This window comes from Clavelina lepadiformis, chromosome 7 (assembly GCF_947623445.1).
Source record: "Clavelina lepadiformis chromosome 7, kaClaLepa1.1, whole genome shotgun sequence".
Taxonomy (NCBI): Eukaryota; Metazoa; Chordata; class Ascidiacea; order Aplousobranchia; family Clavelinidae; genus Clavelina; species Clavelina lepadiformis.
In genome coordinates this window covers 3,597,468-3,599,067 of record NC_135246.1, presented here as the reverse complement: position 1 = coordinate 3,599,067, position 1,600 = coordinate 3,597,468, and the positions used below count along the sequence as shown (strand labels likewise).

Below are 1,600 nucleotides of genomic sequence, written 5' to 3'. Positions count from 1 at the left end.
CATGTAGGTTGGCTTCGTTGATGACTTGCTGGTACGAAATATTTCTCAAAATCGTTGAAATTTTCCACTTTGATTTCTGTAATTCCTGGGATCAGAATATTTCCACAGTTATCTTGACGAAGTGAAAATAATTTTTTTCGATCACCCAACAAGTCATGCACCTGGAAATGTGATAAAATGTTTACTGTAGAACTTTTTTACTTTAATCTAGTTGACCTGCGGTGGTGAAAAGTGGCGGTTTGATTAACAAGACTTCATAAAACTTTATCTTATCTCTATGGCACAAATTCTGGACAAACTGAAAGAGAATCGATTAAACTCAAATTTTCCTGGTAGATTTCAATGTAAGACATTGAGAATGTGGCTGTTATATTCGATGACGAGCAATTCTTCCTGGTTCTGGCAAACAAATGACGAAGCGTTCTCGGAATAAAACCAGGTGTCTCGTCACTAAAAAAGTCTTTCCTGAAAAAGTTTTGTCAGTTGTTAGGTTTCTTATTTTTTACAGATACAGCCTTCGCAGCGCACTAAGTTTTGCACGAACATTCTCTATTGCTTCCTAATTTAAAACTTCTCAACATCCACTATCCCGCTGCCCAAGCTTAACATCAAATTTTACAATATATACATATATATGTTACATTTTACGACTACATATGTTCAATTTTTTGCATATTATTTCTCTTGTTTAAAACAACCACCCTCAACCCACGGATTATGACTTAATTTGAAAGCCAATTTCAAATTTTTGCAAGTAACGTCCTAAAAACGAAGTAATGACCCAAGGCTCTTGTCGCACTGGCCTTTGCACAGTGTGCAACCCAGCTTAGTTACATTTAAGGTTAGGTGTATACAAAATCTATTTAGTCTACACAGAAATACTATTTACCTGAGCCAGTAGGCCCATAAGCAAACACTGAAACATTTTGTACATCATCTGTAAAATGTGAAAGCAATGGTTGCAAGGCTGTGCCAAATACTTCCTCTTGGCTTGAATTTTCTCCGAAAACTTGTTGAAATTTGTAACTCACTGTTTCTTGGGTGTTTCTTAAATTAATCATCTGTACAAGATAGACAGTGGTTTCTTTAAAGTTACTACGCACTGGATGCTTCACAGAAGATTAAAAATACCAACATAAAGGGTTTGCTTTTACGTTACACTCCTTAAAACCAGAGCATATGTGTTTTCTATAACAGGCAGAGCGCAAACTATGATGCTTTGCACAAAATTATCGATTGATTTCTTGAAAGAAATGTGATAGGACTAGATTTACACTCACCTCAATGGTGCTGTTATCTGCGCTCCGAATGCAGGAATCCTCTGGTTCTTCATCAGGTTTATGAAACACCGGCCGAATTCTTAGATAAACATTTATCTTAGACATATTTTTACCAGAGTTCGGATCAACCAAGTCGCTTTACAAAGATATTACCATTTTATATTTCTGAGTGACTATTTCACAAAAAATAGGTCACACAGCCCATAGTTAAAGACAGGTGGTTAGGTTAGAAGAATTGGTATGGAAAAAGTTGATTTTAGCTGTTTAGGGTTTAGTTGGATTTAAATTATAAGGTAGATTTAAGTTGGGTTGACAAGGAA

At 35.7% G+C, this 1,600-nt stretch overlaps 1 protein-coding gene across 1 annotated transcript; it reads right to left on the bottom strand.

Moving 5' to 3' along the window:
• Positions 1–367: 367 nt before the first annotated feature.
• Positions 368–1,392, bottom strand: LOC143465222 (kinesin-like protein KIF22). Its single transcript, XM_076963413.1, has 3 exons — positions 1,281–1,392; positions 890–1,061; positions 368–465 (listed from the first exon to the last, which is right to left on the bottom strand). The coding sequence occupies exons 1-3, from the start codon at positions 1,383–1,385 to the stop codon at positions 368–370; spliced, it is 375 nt and encodes a 124-aa protein (XP_076819528.1). The 5' UTR covers positions 1,386–1,392.
• Positions 1,393–1,600: the final 208 nt, after the last annotated feature.

What these genes read in the sequence shown, in the direction of transcription:
- LOC143465222 (XM_076963413.1), bottom strand. Translation starts at nt 1,385, where the DNA reads ATGTCTAAGATAAATGTTTATCTAAGAATTCGGCCGGTGTTTCATAAA. An exon ending in CAGATAACAGCACCATTGAG is followed by an intron (nt 1,062 to 1,280) that starts GTGAGTGTAAAT and finishes TATCTTGTACAG; the next exon opens with ATGATTAATTTAAGAAACAC. An exon ending in TTATGGGCCTACTGGCTCAG is followed by an intron (nt 466 to 889) that starts GTAAATAGTATT and finishes AAACTTTTTCAG; the next exon opens with GAAAGACTTTTTTAGTGACG.